This window comes from Salvelinus alpinus, chromosome 5 (assembly GCF_045679555.1).
Source record: "Salvelinus alpinus chromosome 5, SLU_Salpinus.1, whole genome shotgun sequence".
NCBI lineage: Eukaryota > Metazoa > Chordata > Actinopteri > Salmoniformes > Salmonidae > Salvelinus > Salvelinus alpinus.
This window is the reverse complement of record NC_092090.1, coordinates 43,849,514-43,868,329: the sequence shown is the minus strand read 5'-3', so window position 1 is coordinate 43,868,329 and position 18,816 is coordinate 43,849,514. Positions and strand designations below refer to the sequence as shown.

The window sequence follows — 18,816 nt, the reverse complement described above, 5'->3', positions numbered from 1 at the left end:
CCTTGATAATTGCACAGTAGAAAACAGTATCTGAACGGAAATATAAATACATTTGCCTCTGCAGAAACCATGGTCACGCGAATCATTGTCACAGTTACAAACAGAGGTGCTGATGGAGTTACATGTCAACGAGCAAAAAAGGGCAAGACGCTAAATATGTGCCCTCTCCCCCATCTCTCTCCCTCTTTCCATTTCTGTCTTCTGTCCCACACACACAAACACGCACACGCACGCACGCACACACACACACACACACACACACACACACACACACACACACACACACACACAAACACTCACAGAGAGAGACACACACATGTACCAAAGGGTAATTTACTGTAAGATACTTGTCGAGAGAATGACTGCACTTATTGCAATATTAAGGATAAGGAGTAGGCCTTGGCTAGAAAAAATAAACAAAAGTCCCGAAGAAGCCTACCAAGCAAAGCTCGCAGCCTTAGTTTTCAAATAAAGGGTAATTCCAAAATATATTTTCATGTATTTTAATAATAATAATAAATATTAAATACTGTTAACAAACTCCTAACAACAGAACAAACATCAGTAAGAACAATCATTTTTTGGGGCATGCTTCTTCTATACTTCTGGTTTACTGAATGTTATATATAAAGTTAAGTTTAAATAATCATAAACGTCATTATAATTCCAACTTTTTAAGGAATCCATATCTGAAGCAAAGAGCTGTAGTTAGCCTCGGCACATCACTGCAAATCTAAATATAGGCTTAAATGTGCTACACTGCTAAACACGGAAACTAACTCTAACTGTATGACTCACGAGCTTCAACTTTTGTTTTAGCGGGAAAATTATTGCGGTCTTTTTTAATTCAATAGACCTATCCAAAGGTGTAATGGCATGCACGTTTGGCCTAACCTGTAAACATAATGGGCTGAATCATATATCTGCAAACAGAATGAGGGATATGACGACTTTCTATTTGGCATTGTATACAACGAATGAGGCAGAAACATGTTCAAGATAAATCATATTATTCAAAACAATAGCGTTTTGTGACGTTAATCTTGAAGTTGAAATGCTGTACTGGTCACTCACTCGTAGCCACACACACACACACACACACACACATGGGCATAATTTACATCTTTACATTTTACTTCACGATCCCATTTTTTAAAATGTAAATATGGCTCATGTATTGTAGCCTTTACTTATGCCATTGGCACACTCTTTTCAAGAGGGAGCGAATGATTTAGAGTAGATTAGAAATGTAACCTAATACTGAACTGAAAGTAAAGTAACGCCAAGAGAACGGTCAAGTTATCGAATTGCTATGCACTATGTACTACTGTAAAATTGTATGCAAAAAAATAAGAAGAAAAAGCTCACATTCTTCAACATTGTCTTGGAAACATGTTGCATCATTCTCAGTAGTATATTTCATAATAGGCCTATTGAATACTGTACAGATGTACAGACAATCCTTTCCGGTTGTCTTCCGCAACTCATGTTGTCCTCAGCACCATTATGATATATCAGTCAGCCTATCTCAAGTAAAGCGTTCTATTGCGCTTTGCCTTTTGGTGCGTTCCCAAAAAGCACCACTTTTACGCGTATTTACGCACAAACCAAATACAACTTTGGATACGATGTTTTTAGTCCGTCTGAGACAAAATGTGTATATGGTTTCCATAGTTTGCATTAAAAAAACATAGTGATTCTTTGAGGTAGCAGTGGCTTTCCACAGTTGACAGTAGGCTTCAGACGACTAGAGGCAGAGAGGCGCACAGCTTTACATAGCCCACTGTCTCAATGCAATGCTAGTGAAAAGCTACCGATTGCATCACATCTGCATTGATTCCCTTTTGATTTCTTGTATTAGGAAATGAGAATGTCGACCATTAGACCACTGAAAACCTCCAGCTTGTTGACCAAAGCGAATGTGTCAGAAATGAAGAGGCGCTATGCGGAGGCTGTTGTGTCTACTGAGAGGGGTATGGTCGGTGCGAGTGTGCAGAGCGTGTGACACTGATGGATGCGCCAATGGTTAGACGGACAGATGCTTGGGCGGATCTAACGGCATGCAGTGGTGTAGTGGCATACGCAGCGAGATTAGGCTAAAACATCCGGAATCAGTGAAAGACTGCTCTTTCTCATCCCCCAACAAGCCTGGCGAACGGAGAGGAGATCTTGTTCCTGTCGAGCGACTCCCCTGCCGGTCAGATGTTTCTGACTATTGACTAGCATGAGACTGGGAAACCACGACACGGCAAAGACACGGACACACACATCTGGCAGAAGAAAAAAATCCTTTGACAACTTACCGCGTTCTGGTTTTCGAGAAAATAATTTGCGTCCACAGTCATAACCTTTGCAGTAGACAGCGGACCAATTGTATTCTATCTTGAAGATGATCTGAAAAAGATGGGACAATTTATCCACTTTCACCCTAAATAATACAGAAAATGATCTGTAAAGTTTTTTCTTTACTGTGAGGGAAACATTTGAAAGAAAAAGCTCATAGTGCCTGTGATGGTCCCAAATCTGAAGGATGGGGATGTGTGCATCGTTTTGATCTTACCGTTTAAAAAAAACTAGCCTATTATTCTTTCCATTCTGTATCAACAAAAACAAGGAGAGCGCATGATTCGGATTTTGTGCCTGACTCACTTGAGCAGAAGAAGGCATCTTGCAGTAAGGAAGACTCGTCTGATTCGCTGGTGCTGTTTTAAATAGCTACTATCAGCCACACAAAGAAGAGGAAAAAGTGCTATTAGCAGCCAAGAAAGTGTTTGGCAATAGCTGCTGATCCATGCTCTCAGAGCAGCTGAGGCACAGCACGAGTCCATCCCCTCCTTCTGATGTACATTATTACAACAAGGGATACCCAATCAAGCACGTATCTCATCGATTCGAACTGCTCTCAGTGGATTTTGAACGCGCTTGGACAAAATAACGGAGCGAGCCAGCGTGTGGGCGACAAGTCCGTCCATCTCTTCTTTCAACCTTTGTCTTTACCGCTCTATCTTAAAACAATATATATATATATATTTGTTGATGTTTTAAGGGGACTTGGAAACACTGGGATTTTCATACGATGGCTACAGCGACGCTGAGATGCTGCCTTGCTGGTTTTTAAATTGCGTGTGATTACCAGAATCAAAATCCTCATGGATAACGCAGTTAATCAACCGATTGAGTAAGTATGCCATTAACATCTAGTCAACATTAAGATAGTCCAATAGCCTAGGGAAGAATACAATGTTTTGTTTCCATGTGTAGCCAAAGAGTGGAACAGTGCTCTCCTCCTTACAGTTATGCTATTGTATCCGCATTTGGTCTTCAGCATGCATGGATGACTTTTGAAAATGCTCATGAATGATTTCTATCAAATAGCAAAGCTTACTTTTTTATTCTGTATAGAACTGTGTAGATCGTATCAGACACCGTTATGGGGCTGTGGTGAGGGACAGCAGACATGTGATGCTTATATGACAAGAGCTAGCTAGCCATTGGAGGTGCAAGGCACAATAAATGTGACAGCGCTTGATGTTTGCCCCTGTTTGCAGACTTTGAGTGACGCGTTCATTTCGTTTTCCTTTAAGCTTGCCTGTTGCAGCCTCCAACACGGAGTGAGAATCACATTGAGGCTGAAGAATTTTTTTCTCCCACCACTGTACTCCCGGTCTCCACACACTGTGATATCCAAGTCGAACAGGAAAAAGAAAAAAACGCTTGTTCTTCTTCATCTTCAGATCTACCCTTTCTTCAATGTCTGCATTTTTGTTTGAAAACTGCCGATCTATGTCAGCCTTCTGAAAGCGCCCCGGGTACCGTGTAAGGAAGCGCCTCTATCAAAGAAGAGCGGACCAGCTAGGGATCTCTGGGGCTAGAGAAGAACTCTTCAGAACCCCGAAATAAGAATGCCGCGGAGGAAACAGCAAGCGCCCCGGCGTGCAGCAGGTACGACTCTATGATATGCATGTTATCACCTCTGTTTTTACTACGACTGCTGCGGTATTTCCATTGCCTTCACTGGTCCTACCATGTATAGTACTGAATCATGTGCGTGTAGCTACATTGTAGCGTAGGCTACAGTGGGAGGAAATGGCAAATACCCATTCACTCAAAGAGGGATGGTTAGGCTACTAGCTATTCGTTTTTTTTGTACTTTCCCTTTGAAGGGGATGTGCTTTTTTTTACAACCACGTAGACCACGTTTGATACTAAGCCACGTACTATTTTAATAGTCAATTGCATTATCAGCATACTTACATAGCCCATTACATAGCCTAGTTATTGGCAACATTGTTTAAATGTTCTCAGTATATAATTTTTTCCAACTTCTGGGGCAACAATGATTCCATTCGATAAACGATCTGCTAACAACAGTTCTCGGAAGACATAAAAGGTTTCCCAGGCCGTAGCTCTATCCGACTAGTCAAAGACAACTTCAGCTTTGATAGGTCTCTCCCTTTTACCCTATTTTAGCCTACTCTCCCTTCCTCCCTCCGTAGGGTGCAGATATTGACTCCTTGAATTAGAGATCTATAAAGAAGCGCAAGGAAAAGGGGGCTCGTGTCAGCTGACTGTCATGATTTCCTTTGATGCTGGTTTGGGGCTTTGTGCATGCTAAAACATTTGATCACAAAATGTCAACTTTCGCCTAGTTTCCCTTGGCTGATTTCTCCTTTCTGGGAAATACTTAAAGATTATTTCGCAGCCGACTCTAGGGGAGACGTGGACTGGAAGAGGCTTTAATGGACAATTGCCATCTTTGATTTGACGGCTGATTGATTGCCCGTCATTTGGCTTGTCTTTGATCTATTCTTTCCGGATAAACACAAATAAATCACTCCCCATAGCAACGCCGGTTCACGTGACGTCATGTCTGGTATGACAACTAGCCATTTAAAGCATCTTTAATTGCTTCTTTTGTACTTTTCACGTTGTCAGAGCCAAAGGCCACATTTCATTTTATTTTCTCTCTCTTAAACATAGAGAATAAACCAAACTGACTGTTCAACATAGGCTTTAATCAAATCTTACTTAGGTCATGGAACACATATATTCTACTCTATATAAATAATTAGGGTATGCTACAACATGGTAGTTACTTAGCTACCATTCTGTTGTAAAACATTTTTTTATTTGAATCAGACTTCTGTTCTCATACTGTTGCTATATGACTGGAACTTCTGTATTTTATGTCCGCTGTTGAAAGTATTGTTTGAAGTACCAGTGTGTTGAAGTATACAGGCTACCTGTTTTAAGATTCAATAAGTATTATTCTTATTTGTGAGACATGTGCTTCATTACCATCACAATATAGGCTGCATTTACCTATATGCTTTAAAGTGTAGTTCAGTTTTCTGCAACATAGCCTACATGTAAATTAATCTCTACTAATGTAACTTTTAACCTATAACAAAACTATAACAAGCACCAAAGTCAAATCCCCTTCAAATATACTATCAAAATTCAATATTATGCAATTATTATAGTAATCCAAACACTCGCTCACTTTACTACACACACACACACACGCAAACACACACACACACGCACACTCACATACACACACAAACAATTTTATCTTGCACGCACACACAGTGTTTCTATGAAAAATTTAACTATTAGGCCTAATCGGGAGACGGAAGAATGGTTTGCTCCATCAGAATGACCCGTCAAAGCGACTTTGTTTCATATTTGATTTAATTGTCTCCCTTTTGACAGCCACATTCATCAATGGCTCTAATGGTCAATCAGAAGTTGGCAGAGTGACTGCTCTCATTTTGTTTCTCCATACGTTGGGCCTGGGCTTTACTTTATCAAAACGCTTTTGCCTAATGGACACGCTGGGGGTGGGGGCCGAGGGGGGCTGACTGAAAGCCTTCTTATCCCAGACGAGAAAGTGAGAGAGAAAAATAAGGCATTTATTCTTTTGACGAGCGGACGAGGACAGACACAAGAGCAGTGAGGGATGTTATTATTTTTTTGGACGAGGCAACTTCCTGTAATTTTTTACAGGGTCTGTATACCCCCTCCCACCCTTCGCCCCTCCTTCTTTCCCAGCAGCCCTCACAGCTGCAAGTTATAAGGTTGACGACTGCTCCGTGGCACACAAAGAGTGGTGACAAATTGATTGCGCTATAGTGATGGAAAGAGCAAAAGATGGCAGATGATGGGCCTTGATTAGGAACTTTGGGAAATCCAGTCCCCAGCAACCTTGAGCGTTTCATGAGAAAATCTCTCTCTCCCTCTCTCCTTCTCTTTGCTTCCCTCTCTCTTTCTCTCCTCTCGCTCTTTTCCCCTTTTCCAGCCCCCCAGACTGGAAGGGCTGCTCAGCCGTATAAAAAGAAAGTTGTTTTGCCAGCTTCATTAGTGTTCACCTAATTAGCTGTAAAGCTGATGGATTCCTGACAGCCCTAATGATTGGAGATGACAAGCTCCGCACACTGTCATCCAGCCCAATTAGGTTTGCAGCTAGTTTTATGTAATCAGGTTGATATGACACAGTCCTCCATGCCTTTAGTCGTGCACTAACTCAATTTTCTGCTGCAGGTGACAAATGGGCTAGGGTACCTGGGTAATCACGTTGGCTGGAATTAGGCTGCTTTTTAATGGTCAGGAGCCCTGTAACAACACCAAAAACTAGCCTCTCGAAAATTCTGTCAGAGAAAGAGGGGCCTATAGCAGCAACACACACGCACACAAACACACGCACACGCACACACACCACTCTCTCTGTCTAGCCACAATACCTTTCCCACAATACCTTCCTCCGTTTAGGAGTGGACAATGCTGTGAACACCGTTTTTTTTATTTTTTTTGTCTGCTTCCAAGCCTTGCAAGACCAAACATATGGTTGTTTTGGGGAGGAAAGAGGGAACGTCAAACGTAGGACTTTTTTTTCTCCTTCACTAGTTGTGTTATGCCATGTTACTCTTACTGAGTAGTACTGTAGTGCCTCTTGCCCGAAACACTCGGAAAACATTGCACTGGTGTTGTAGCTGTTTTGCTACACTGTCATAGAGAATAGTATTGCTTTAGGGCCAGGCCGCTGTCTGTGAGATATATATTTGAAGAAGCCTTGTGAAATTAGTCGACGTTGTTATTGTTGACGTTGCTCATCATCACTTAGATCACGACGTAGTCAAAGGTATAGATGCTTTTCCACATTAGTTGATTTTCCAAATGCCTATTATCAGCATTGTGTTCAAAGGGTCTAAACATGATTTATACAAAATATTAAGATCATGACAGATCTAGTTCTGCTTGATGGGAGATAGATTGCGTTGAGGAAAAGCAGCTGATTTCTGTGATTTTTGTGCGTGTTTGATTGATTGTGGATGAGCGAGAGAGATTAATCATGCTTGATGTGTGTTAACGTTGCACTCATGCTGGATACACATCGACATACAGTGGCCCGTAGACACATAGGTTACTACACACACACAGACACACACACAGACACACACACACACACACACACACACACACACACACACACACACACACACACACACACACACACACACACACACACACACACACACACACACACACACACACACACACACACACAGCTTGCATGTTCTTGTAATAATTCTTTGTCTCTGCTCCTTGCTAAAAAAAACAGAGGGTTTGTGTAATAGTGTAATGTTACTGTATTCACTCTGTCGCTGGTGTAGTTGGTTGATTCGCTGTAGTTCAAGGGTCGGTCGCAGCGGCTTGTTGGTGCCTTGCTCGTACAAAGCTTTACCCCTTCACAGTCTCAGCGAATGAAATTTAATGAAACATGCCATCTTAATTAGGCTAATTATCCTAGTTTAAAAGCTGGTCATGATAATTCTATTAATTATTAAGACGGAAAGAAAATGATTTCATAAACATCACCTTCCACAGTCTCTGTTAATGAGAAATATAATTATAAAGAATTAAATTTAAATTATATTTAAAATCAAGTGGATTTATTAATGAATAGGTGTACTACATCCATTGGATGGTGTTGAGTTTGACGATTGCAAAGTTCATGAACTTAGTTATCACAGTGAGATGTTATTTTTGAATATGAATATTATGATTTAGTTAGAAACACTGAGGCTAAATCCGATATGATTTACTTGTATTTATTCATGTTTTTTATATGGTTGGGACACGTGCTCCCTCATATTTGTCCTGTAAAAAAATATTTATATATTTTATTTAAAAAATACATTTTTAGTTTTTTCTCTGTAATACTACTAGCCACTTATACATTTTATGAAGCTGGCTTTAGCTAACCCAGATAGGTTCCCAATCTCCCAACCTCATAACTAGCTACCAAGAAGCCATTTCAGGCTATCAATCAAGTTAGTGTAGCTAACTTGTCTAACTATCTTAGCCGGAACGCCTGCTGGAAAAGATTGTAGACTTTAGAAAAGCAAGCAATAACTAAACGTACTGAATAGGACTCACTTTCCTTCCAATCTTTTACCCAGATTTTAGCACAGACGCAGACATTTCTTTAAAAAAATAACCACCAGACAGGAGTATACAGAAGGCGTGTGCTTAGATATGCAAAAAAATACACATATTTAATATTTTTTTTACATAGAATTAAGCATAATGATTACGGCTCTGGAGTGCAGGAAAAGGCTGTTTCAGGTGTTTGAAAAATGCAAAATTCTCCAATTTACATATGCACCAACTCAGTGTCCTTGTGGTTAGAGTGTCCGCCCTGACATTGGAAGGTTGTGAGTTCGTTCCCCGGCCAAGTCATACCAAAGACTGTAAAAATGGGACCTGATGTGTTTCTGCTTTGGCACTCAGCATTAAGGAGATTCAAGCTGCCTCACGCTACAGGAGATAGGCTACTACTTACGGGCGAGGGGACTAGCCCCCACTCTAGACCATCCCCTCGCGTGCTTTGTGCAACCTCTGATTTTTGGGGTGCATGACGGACCTGGTGAGTGGCAACATGGCTGCTGTGTATGTCTGAAGCTGTATGCAAAAAAATGAAACATAGCGCCCGTCGAACAGCGTAGCATAATCGAAAATACAGTGAAGTAGAAAGAGCATATGGATAGATCACGCAACCAAATGTGGAGAATCAATGAGTGGGAGTCGAAAGAGGTCTAGGCCTATCTGTCTGTCCACATGAGTCTTTGTCTGTGTGTCCCGGCCTCATGATCAGTAGTCCCCTGAAGCCCAGTCCCTGGTGCCCCCTCCGGAGTGAGGTGTCTACTCTTGGGCCTTCTTCTCAGGATTATGGGCCTTTCCTCAGCCTTGCCTTGCCTTGCATTGCTCTCCCTAAAGTGAGGCTCTCCCAGGCAGCCAACTGACACTATGATTAGTTATGGCCGTCCTCTGCCTTTTTCACAGCCGCAAGTGAGCGACAATGAACAGGGTTAAGAGCGGAGAGGGCGGAGAGAGAGAAATAAAGGGAGAAGGGGTGAGGGAAAAAGCTGAATAACGTAGGCACAGAGAAAGAGGGAGAAAGAAAGCGAGAGGGAGGGAGGGAAAGTTCCCTGCTCGAGGATGTACGGTTGATGGTTGATAAACAGATTTTTTTCTCCCAGAATCTTCCGTCATGGCTCCCATTAGCTTGACAGCTGTCAATTAGAGCTCCCTTGGTCTCGCGGGCTGCAGTTTATTGCAGGCGGTTGATGCTGTCATTTTGCCCACAGTTTCGCCTTGAGCGTTATCACGAGCGCCGAAACAGTCAATAGCTGATGCATCAGCAGTTATTTCTTAAATTGGCTCACAAGGCTGCATCTTTCCCTAATTTTTGTTCATATCCCCTCTCCTCCCTGCTCCTCTCGCCAAAGATTGTTTTGTGAGGAGAGAGCGATGAATTGCGACTGCAGCAGGGTTAGTGAGAGAGCAGGGAGGGCGAGGGAACACATACAGTTGTTGTACACAAAGGTACGCACATAGAACACACACAAGACAGTTACATTTACACACAAGCTATCAAGACCTAAAAATGGTGTTTGACTGTGTCTGGCTCTTTATCCAAACAATACTACTCACAAAATAGACACATAGCAGTATTTATTTATGTACCTTTTAGCTCTACCTTTTATCTTTTATTCCCTGCTGAAATGAACACCTCAGCAAATTGTGCACCAGTGCAAGCGATTAGGCAACCTTGTATGATTAGAAGACTGGACAGATATCAACGTCTACCTAACCATACAATGCAACAGTTTGTCGAATGGCGGCGAACTGGGTGCTTTCTGAATTAATGAGAATATCCAAACACTGGTTAAAGGAAGTTTGGTCAGGAGATTAGTGGCTACTTAGCTCCTCCTCCTTCTCTCTCTCTCTCTCTCTCTCTCTCTCTCTCTCTCTCTCTCTCTCTCTCTCTCTCTCTCTCTCTCTCTCTCTCTCTCTCTCTCTCTCTCTCTCTCTCCATCTCTCCCTCTCTCCCTCTCTCTCTGGTGCGGGTGTTCATACTTGATTAATCAATGATTATCAGTTTCTCGCTTTCCCCAGTGATTAGGGAATGATGTCAGCTCCTGAGTGCTGCTATTTCAACGTGCAGGAGATATTGTGATTATTCCAGTGGAGTGATTGGGCAGGGCCTCAGCCACTGCTCTGCTCTGAGCACACTCCACAAACTCCCTCTGTGAAGCCCGATTCTCTAGCGGGCCTGCACCAGAGCACCATGGGAATCGGCTTCTCTTCTAGGCACATTTTTGAGGAAACAGGAAATTGAGAGAGTTTGTGGGATCTTTGCACTTCCTCTGCGGAGAGACAGAAATATGTTATGCTCCTCCTCAGTACAGTATAAAACACTTCCCCCAAATTTGGCTGGCTGCACTTTCCCAAGGCAGACTAGGGTATTATTTGGCTGAAATTCTCTCTGTATGTCTGGTTTGTCCTCTCCTCTCTCCCCCCACCCTACCTTCCTCTCCTCTCAGCGATACTATGGCTCTTTGTGTGATGTGTGTGTCGGGCCAGTCTTCAGGAGTCTGGCAGCTACAAGGGGGATTAAATCTCCCAGCAGCCCTGTGCAGTGAAATATGGCCGTGTGGAGTAATCCCTGCCTGTGTTGTTGTCATGTCGAGGAGGGACGGGGGTGCACAGAGAGGAGAGGTAGGGGGCCGGGGAGGACGAGATGGAGCGATGGGGGGGGGGGGGGCAACAGTGGTTGGTTCTGAGTGTCGTTTGGGCCAGACTCCAGGTTCGGGTTTCTTCTTTCCCTCAGTTGGGGTGGGCCAGCCAATGGGTGCGGGGGGCGGGGGTTGTCTTAGTGTCTGCCAGAGTGGCTGGGGAACAGGGCGGGGGAGTCCCCCCCCGTGGGGCTCTGACAGGGGCCAGGCGAGACTGGCAGCCATCAGTCATGCGTACGGGTGACACGGAGGCTGTTTTTGATGGTGGCGGTGATGAAAGGCAGGGGAGCCGTAGAGGCCCATGTAATCAGGGCCAGCCAGGGCTGACATCCTTCTCAGGCATGACAGCCTCTTCCTCTTCTCTCCTCACCGAAGCCAAGAGACGGGCCTCAAACGCCTCGCCTTCCCTTCACTCCCTCCCTCCCCCTGTTTCATGTTCTGATCAGTCTCAGATGCTGGGAATTATCCCCCCCCTCACCGTTTCTTTTTTTGTAATGAGGGGGGGGGGGGGGGGTCAGGAATGGCAGGGTGGATGTGGTCTGAGGTGGGGGTGGTGATTTGCATGTTTACACATGTGTAGTGTTTGTGTGTGTTTCTGCTTATACACCTATGTGTGTGTTTGTATTTATGTAACAGGAAGGGGGTCGGGTTTTTCTCTCCTTGGAAAAGGCAGGCAGGTGCGAGAAGAGAGAGAGAGAGAGGGAGAGAGAGAGGAAGTCTGTTTTATTTTATACTGCAGGCCTGTTGCTAATTAATGTTTCTTGGTAGGATTCTGTCGGAGTTGAGTAATGTTTTTGATCTTTATGCCTGATAACTGCATACCTAATGAGATTTCAAAGCTTCTCGAGATGTGAGTGCAGCTCCCTGCAATTATTGACAGATGCCTTTTCTTCGCCATTGGGTTCTGCTCCATAAATCCTTCCCCTGTAATGAGCTTGAGAAGTGTCACCCTGCCAGTGAGCTAATGAAACCGAGCAGGGGGGGGGGGGGGGGGGGTGTGTATGAGGAGGGGGCCGTCACACTCCTCTGACACATCTTTTTTTTTCTTTAAATGCACTCTGCAGATGTCAGGGCCCTCGCTTGTGTGTCAAAAAAGAAAAGAGGTGAGCGTGAGATAGAGGAGTAGAGGAAAAAAAGAAAAAACCCCCACAGAAAACACAGAGGGAAAAAAGTAGATCCTCTCTCTTATGAGAAGAACCGTTTGGCCGATCGGGTTTCCATCCCCATGTCACGGTCGTTTGTCTGAGATAGCTATGTCATTTGAAATGGTGGTATTGTTGTTGCCCGAAGTTGACTTTGATTGATATAACTGCCCTCTTGCTACCGAGCTAGCTTTTTTCTAGTCTTCTTTATTTTCATTTTCGTATTCCTTCCGTCCCTACACTCTTCCTGTTTGTACACTCTGGTGGGGAGGAACACAGGGAGAAGGGAAGAGGAAAAGAACAGACAGAGAGAGCGAAAGAAATAAAGAGAGACAGGGAAAGGGAGAGTTTGGGGGGGGGTCAAGGGAAAAGAAGGGCAGCCTGTTCTCTGTCCGTACACACACATCCATTCCACACACACACACACGCACACACACACACACACACACACACACACACACACACACACACACACACACACACACACACACACACACACACACACACACACACACACACACACACACACACACACACACACAAGGCTAGCCGGCCCGGGTCTTTTAGGAGGTCTGAAACAGAGCTGTGGTGGAGGGAGAGTAGCTGCTCCATGCCAAACAGTCGATTTCCTCCTCTCGTCGGCATGGTCATACATCATGGACCCACCCTTCTCTCCTGACAGAATGACGTGTGTCATTTATCAAACGGGCCCTTGCCAGAGCCCTGTGTGAGGGGCTGTCTTCCTCCCTCAGAGAGGAGCCTGGACGTCCACGCCTCTGTGGGGGAGGAGGGGAGGGGGGGCTGTGAAGCCAAAAGTGGGCTGAGGACGGGGTCTTCGGGGGGAGGAGGAAGGAGAGGGGACATGGGGAGGACTGTGGGTGTGGAGTGAGAGGTTGGGAGTGAAGAGGAACGGTGCTATAGATCCAGTAATGCTCCAACTCGCCTCTCACATTCCCTAACCCCTATGTGTGAGATGGGAAAGAATTGGAGGGGGACTTTGTGTGGTGCTTGAGGTGGGAGGAAGATAGGGTGTGTTTGAAGATGTACAGTATGTGTTTAAAAATAACACACTGAGTTTGGTAGGGTACTTGTTTGGAATGAAGTTAGTATTTAATGTGTTTACGTGTGTGTTTGTATGTGTGTTTGTCCATGTGTTTCCTGTAAATATGGGTGTGTGTGTGTATATGGATTCTGCATGTGTAGTCTATCATGATGTATCTGAATATGTGTGTGTGTGTGTGTGTGTGTGTGTGTGTGTGTGTGTGTGTGTGTGTGTGTGTGTGTGTGTGTGTGTGTGTGTGTGTGTGTGTGTGTGTGTGTGTGTGTGTGTGTGTGTGTGTGTGTGTGTGTGTGTGTATCAGTGTGTGCATCTGTGTGTGTCTTTGCCGTTATCTGAGTCCCTGCTCCCACACATGTCCCAGTGCGTTTTTGTCCCGGGCCACGGGCTCCGGAGTTGACAGGTATCACTCAAGGCCCCGGCTCCATGCCACGCGGACCTCTCTCGCTCTCTCAGGGGTTAGGCCAGTGAATCTGAGCTCTCTCGCTTTCCCATGATTCAAAGGAGCATTACTGAGGATGGATGCTCCTTAAAAAAAGAGATTGATGATGGATATGAGGCTGGCTGTGTCATTCATCATTTTGAATATTATTTAGACTGGCCGTGTAAAGCTGTAACCTGAGCTTTAGGCCCAGGACGTGGGTTCAGTGATGGATGGGTCAGCCAGATCCTTGTTTGTTACCAGATACCAGAGGAGCAGCACTCGCTCACTCCTAATGCGCCTCACTGTCTACTTTTGGCCGAAAGGGTAAAAATAAAACCAATGGCGGTCAGGTGAGAGAAAAAAAAACGAACAGCTAATGTTGGACATGGCCCTCGCACCGCGCCCCGGGTAACCCTTGTTTTGCAACTTTTCTTTCATTTTAGTCAGCTTCCTGTGTGTTTGTGTTGTTTATATAGGAGTTTTTTTGCGTTTTGCGTTTTATGTCGCCAGACTAGTGAGATGAGGTGACCATCGTCAGGGCTGTGTGGCTGAACAGCTGTGGCCCATTAGGAAGAAATACGGCTGACTGTGCTAGTCAACCCCATGACTCACAATCATGTGGATAGACTACATTTTGAGCACTTTTAATGGTTTATTTTGAATATTTTTCTGATATGGCAACATTTTTTCATTCCTTAGACTGGACTATTTAAGTGGTAGCTGTACAGATGTTTTTTCCCCTATTCACCTAGGTGTGTACAATGCAAGTACTGTACAATGTTATTGTAATAGCTGTTAAGCACAATGTCATTTCAGGGTGAATTATAATCTTGTGTAGTGTTGGATTCAATCAAAGTAATCTTCGATTTATTTTGTTACGTTTTGTGATAGTGAACTTTGTAGTCAGTCGTTATTGTTCCAGCTGGGTTTTCTTACTGTCTGCCTGCATATCAACAAGCCCCTCCCCATGCCAACAAGCCTCTCCCCATGCCAACAAGCGCCACCCCATGCCAAAGTCAGACCGCAGGAGAGATAGCTAGTGATAGCTGGTCTCTCTCTGAGAGATTACCTCATCACACACCAACATTTTCACAAGACCTACTCACCCTCTATGCTGTTTATTTTCCTCTGGCCTTCTTCCTGTGGTGAAAAACTGGACTCCTGTACAGGAGTTGGAGAGGAGCGAAGGAACGAAACAGGGTCAGACAGAGGAGAGGGCTTCAACCCTGCCCTCCACACTAGATGTGAGAGAGAGCGAGAGAGAGAGAGAGAGAGCGAGAGAGAGAGAGAGAGAGAGAGAGAGAGAGAGAGAGAGAGAGAGAGAGAGAGAGAGAGAGAGAGAGAGAGAGAGAGAGAGAGAGAGAGAGAGAGAGAGAGAGAGAGATAGAAAGGTTGTTTTGTTTTTGTGCCCTTTTTCTTCCCGTCCCCCCTCCCTCCTCTCTTTCTTTTTCCCAGTTTTATAGCAGGAGACATGATTTATTGTGGCCATCCATCTTTGAGACTCATCCATCACCTCCTGGTTGCTAGGCAATCATGGCAGCAGCTGTTTGCTTTGAATCAGACAGAGACGCTGTCAATCAGCGCGGGCAGGTGAAAAGCATTAGAAACACGCTATTGTCAGACGGAATAATTAATCAAAGGCAGGAAAGATAATTAAAAAGATATGACCCTTGCTAGCACTTGGTCTGGGTTGCCTGGATTAAAAAAAGAAGAAGAGAGAAGCAAGGGAAAAGGAAGGGAGTATAGGAAGGAGAAGAGACTGGAGGGTACTCTTTCTCTCTCTCTCTCTCTTTCTCTCTCTCTCTCTCGCTCTCGACACAGTGAAGGAGAGGAGGGAGTGAGTGAGTGCTGATAAAACTCGGCTCTCGCAGTCAGTGGCACAGGTTCTAATTAATTAAAAGAAGATTGGCTAGAAAATGGAGAGAAATAATAAAAGGCTGGCAGAGCGGACGAGAGAGAGAGAGAGAGGTAGATTAAAGGGAACACTTGTAAAAAAAACACCACACACAAACCCACAGACAGACAAGCAGACCAGTGCAGTAGAGATAGGGCCCTGCAGTGATCCCTGGGGCCCAGGAGAGGGTGCCTGTAGTGGGCTCTCTGGAGCTGGCTTCCTGCCTCCGCCTTTACAGGATCCTGGTCCCTACATCTGTGGAGTTGTGTGGGTCCACATGGCTCATGGCAGGCAGGAGTTTGGAGAGGTGTTGGGAAAACATAACGTTTGATATTGCATGTGTTCAGCATGCATGTTTATATAACTACTTACATAATGTGTTGGCATGTTTCTGTGTGTGTTTGTTTGTCCGTCCCAGGTATCATAGCCCTCCTAGACTCAGGGGCCCAGGGACTTAGCCTTTAGGTCAGGGTTCCCGCAGGTGATTTTATTTGGCCCCTGAGCAAAAAAACAAACAAACAAACAAAATTGTTTTTGGGGGACATAAAATACTCTTAAAAACACCAGCAAATCAGCTCCAAGTGATTTTAATTTTGGAAATCTGTTCCAAAGTATTTCCACACAAATTAGAGGGATGTGATTGTATACAAATGTAAGCAAGGTTTGAAATGATTATGTTTTAGTCTGTTTGGGCCTCTTGTGGTCAATTTGCGGTCTACAAATGATTAGTAACTATGATCCGGTCCCCTGACCATCCTAAATCCAGTTGATGATCCCTGCTTTAGGCGATCTGAGGTCAGGTTGCCTACTACACCAGGTCTCCTTTGGGTTCTCTCTCTCTCCCTCTCTTTCTCTCTCTTTGTCCATCCCCATCCCTGCCCAGTGCTTCCTAGTCCTTCGTGTTCCGAGAACAACAACACTGCTCACGCTCCTGAACCGGCATGTTCTCTGATGTTATATTTCTACCACAGTGTTGCCTAACGTTCACATGTAAACTCCCATAGCCCACGATCCTCTGGGGCTGTGTGTTGTGACTATAGAGAGAGGTTTACCGTGTGATTCATAGGGTGGGGGCTCCTATCCCCCCTTCACCCTTCTTTGATCTGTACGTGTCTCTTGTGTTTTGACGCCCCCGTAGGTTCTCATAATCATTTTTTGACGTTTTTTTTTTTCTCTCCAGTTTTTTAGAAGATAATCAAGGCATATCGTAGTGGAACTGTGTGCTCTCTCCACACAGCTGGACCAGTCATAATAGTGCGTGGGAATGACAATGTCCCATAACCCCTACCGCTTACCCTGTCTCCAAAATACTTTAACCCTAAGCCTCGCCCTGGGCTACAAGCAACACACTCTCTCACTCGCTCTATCTCTCTCTATCCTGCCTATTCAACAGTGTCACCAGACCCAGACATGAAAAACAACTTCATTTTGATTTGTCCAAATGAAGGCAGCGCACAAGACCTGCCTATTTAAAGACGCTGTAATAGCCACATGAAAACTGCCATCGCCTTCTTCCCGAAGAGCAGACCTGTTTCATTAGCTCACTGGGCGATAAGAGTCAATAAACACTGTTCGTCGTGAAAGGAATTGATTCATTGACTATAATAAGCCGGACTGTCGAACAGATCTTTTGAACGCTCGCTTGATACTTAGCAGAGCCAATTGCTGTTCAGAAATGTGATCACATGACCTAGATCCCTTCCAAAAAAAAGGTAATCGAATCTCCATTTAATGTTAACCGTCCAAGTAAATCACCGTCCACATGTGTTGATGAAGTGAGTATGAATCGCCAGGGTATTCCAAATGAGTCAAGTATAGTGTAATTGTATCAACTCCCTCCCACTCCACTGACTGACAGGGGCGGAAGGTCTGGAGACATCCCACACCCTAACCGAGGGGAGAAAGTGGAGGGATGGTGTTGGTTAGCCACCAGTCAAATGCACCCACCCAGACGAGAGTGTAACATAAAACATTTTAAAAAAGAACGAATCAAAACAATAAGAGCATTGTGGCTCGTTGAAACGCCTTGGGTGCCTGGCTATGAATGTCGTTATCCGTTTACGACTCGCCGGCTAATGTGATCTTCCTCCAAAAACGACTTCTATGAGACGCCTTGATATTTTTAGTCCTAATTAGCCACGTAGTTCCAGAGATGTCCTTTACTATTAAAGCCCCCGTCCTTGTGCCATCCAGACAGAGAGAAACATCCATACGATAGTGCTTCACTCTTATCTCTGCCGAGGAAAACACAAAGTCTGTATCCAAGCCCCTGTGATTCTCACTGCATTCTGTTATTAGTCCATGTATTGCTTACATGTATTGTATTGTATTGTATTGATACATGTGTCTATTGATATTGTAGTGTGTGGCGAGTAAAGGTCAGACACATGAGCGATCAGTGTGTGGCCCGGCCCGGCTTTATGACACGGCTAGCCATCAACACTTCCTGTTTCTGAGGAGAGGATGTTACACTCAGGCCTGACAAGGCCCACTCTGTTTATGAATTCCTGAGGCCTGATACAGCTACAGAGCCATGGAGTTCTCTGGAAACAAGACAAGTTTGTGTGTGTGTGTGGGGGGGGTTAGGGGGGGGCATGTGTGGGGGTGTATATGAAAGTTACAGTATGTTAGATGTGTCACTGGGACGTCATCTTGCGCCTACATGTGAAAAGATAATGCGTGTGTGTGTGTGTCTGTGTGTGTGTGTGTGTGTGTGTGTGTGTGTGTGTGTGTGTGTGTGTGTATGTGTGTGTGCGCGTGTGTGTGTGTGTGTGTGTGTGTGTGTGTGTGTGTGTGTGTGTGTGTGTGTGTGCGTGCGTGCGTGCGTGCGTGCGTGCGTGCGTGCGTGCGTGCGTGCGTGCGTGCGTGTGTGTGTGTGTTGTCAATGTGTGTGTGGGAGGCAGTAAATCACTCTAATCAATTGTGGGACATATCATGACATTCCAGACATGGCGGACACAGTTCTTCTGGTGGCGGGCCAGTGGTGGGAGAGTACATCTGTCCCATGGTGTCCAAGACAGGACCCTTACAAATCCCAGGGTTCCCAAAGAGAGGAAGTGCATTTAACACTGATGCCTCACCACTGCTGTGTATGTCTGACTGATCCTCTCCCAGTGGAGGAAACCACTGTCTCTGGGTCTGTGTGTGGGGCCTGATTTGGTGTTGTCAGTATCACAACATTTGTTGACATCTGTTAATTACTTTTTGTCATTCTGTGG

At 44.7% G+C, this 18,816-nt stretch overlaps 1 protein-coding gene across 2 annotated transcripts in view; it reads left to right on the top strand.

Moving 5' to 3' along the window:
- The first annotated feature begins 2,391 nt into the window (after positions 1-2,391).
- The window catches only part of LOC139576223 (teashirt homolog 3-like), a 35,214-nt gene continuing 18,789 nt past the window's right edge, over positions 2,392-18,816 (top strand). The window contains exons 1-2 of one of the 2 annotated variants that reach the window (XM_071402021.1): positions 2,392-3,178; positions 3,585-3,942. In XM_071402021.1, coding sequence (XP_071258122.1) covers positions 3,903-3,942 — 40 coding nt within the window. In that variant the 5' untranslated portion in view covers positions 2,392-3,178; positions 3,585-3,902. The remainder of the gene's footprint in view (positions 3,179-3,584; positions 3,943-18,816) is intronic. The other variant, XM_071402023.1, reaches the window with a different exon arrangement.